We start from the raw sequence: 998 nt of genomic DNA on the forward strand, positions 1-998 counted from the left end.
AGGGTAGTAGCTTATTGCCTATGTGTCGATTCATTTCTTACCTTAAGGCTAGAAAAATGATTTCTAAGGGTTATCATTACCATCTAGTTCTGGTTAAGGATTCAATATTTGAAACCCAAACTCTTGAGTTAGTTCATGTAGTTAATGAGTTCCGTTCCCAGAAGTGTTTCTAGAAGATCTTCTCGGAGTTCCTCCCGAAAGGGAAATCAACTTTGGAATTGATCTCCTTCCAGATACCTAGCCTATTTCTATTCCTCTTTACAGAATAGCTCCAACTGAGCTTAAGGAATTGAAAGAGCAGTTGAAAGACCTTTTGGATAAGGGCTTCATCAGATCCAGTATTTCCCTAAGAATGTGTATTGACTATCGGCAGTTGAACAAAGTCACAATCAAGAATAAGTACCCTATCCCCAGGATTGATGACTTGTTTGACCAATTTCAGAGTGCTAGTCATTTCTCAAAGATAGACCTCAGATCCGGTTATCATCAGCTTAGAGTCAGAGATAGTGACATCCCAAAAGCAGCCTTCAGAACTTGGTATGGTCATTATGAATTTGTAGTTATGTCATTTGGACTAACCAATGCTCCTGCAACTTTCATGGACTTGATGAACAAAGTGTTCAAGCAATATTTGGACTTGTTTGTTATCGCCTTTATTGATGATATTCTCATTTACTCTAGGAATGAGGAAGAACATGCGAATCATTTGAGAGTTGTCCTGCAAACTCTTAAAGATCGCTAGTTATTCGCTAAATTAGCAAATGTGAGTTTTGGTTGCAATCCGTTGCCTTCTTTGGGCATATTGTGTCTAGCGAAGGGATCCGAGTGGATTCTTAGAAAATAGAAGTAGTGAAACAATGGCCCAGACCTACCTCTCCTACAGATATCAAAAGTTTCTTAGGTCTAGCGGGTTATTACAGAAGGTTCATGGAAGGATTTTCATCCATAGCCTCTCCATTGACTAAGTTGACATATAAAAAGGTCAAGTTTCAGTGGTC

At 38.9% G+C, this 998-nt stretch overlaps 1 protein-coding gene across 1 annotated transcript; it reads left to right on the forward strand.

Annotated features, from left to right (window-relative positions):
* The first annotated feature begins 352 nt into the window (after window positions 1-352).
* Window positions 353-742, forward strand: LOC107060905 (RNA-directed DNA polymerase homolog). Its single transcript, XM_015309451.1, has one exon. It carries the CDS (start codon window positions 353-355, stop codon window positions 740-742), a length of 390 nt encoding a protein of 129 aa, XP_015164937.1.
* The last annotated feature ends 256 nt before the right edge of the window (window positions 743-998 follow it).

Source organism: Solanum tuberosum, unplaced genomic scaffold, assembly GCF_000226075.1.
Source record: "Solanum tuberosum cultivar DM 1-3 516 R44 unplaced genomic scaffold, SolTub_3.0 scf00001, whole genome shotgun sequence".
Lineage (NCBI taxonomy): Eukaryota > Viridiplantae > Streptophyta > Magnoliopsida > Solanales > Solanaceae > Solanum > Solanum tuberosum.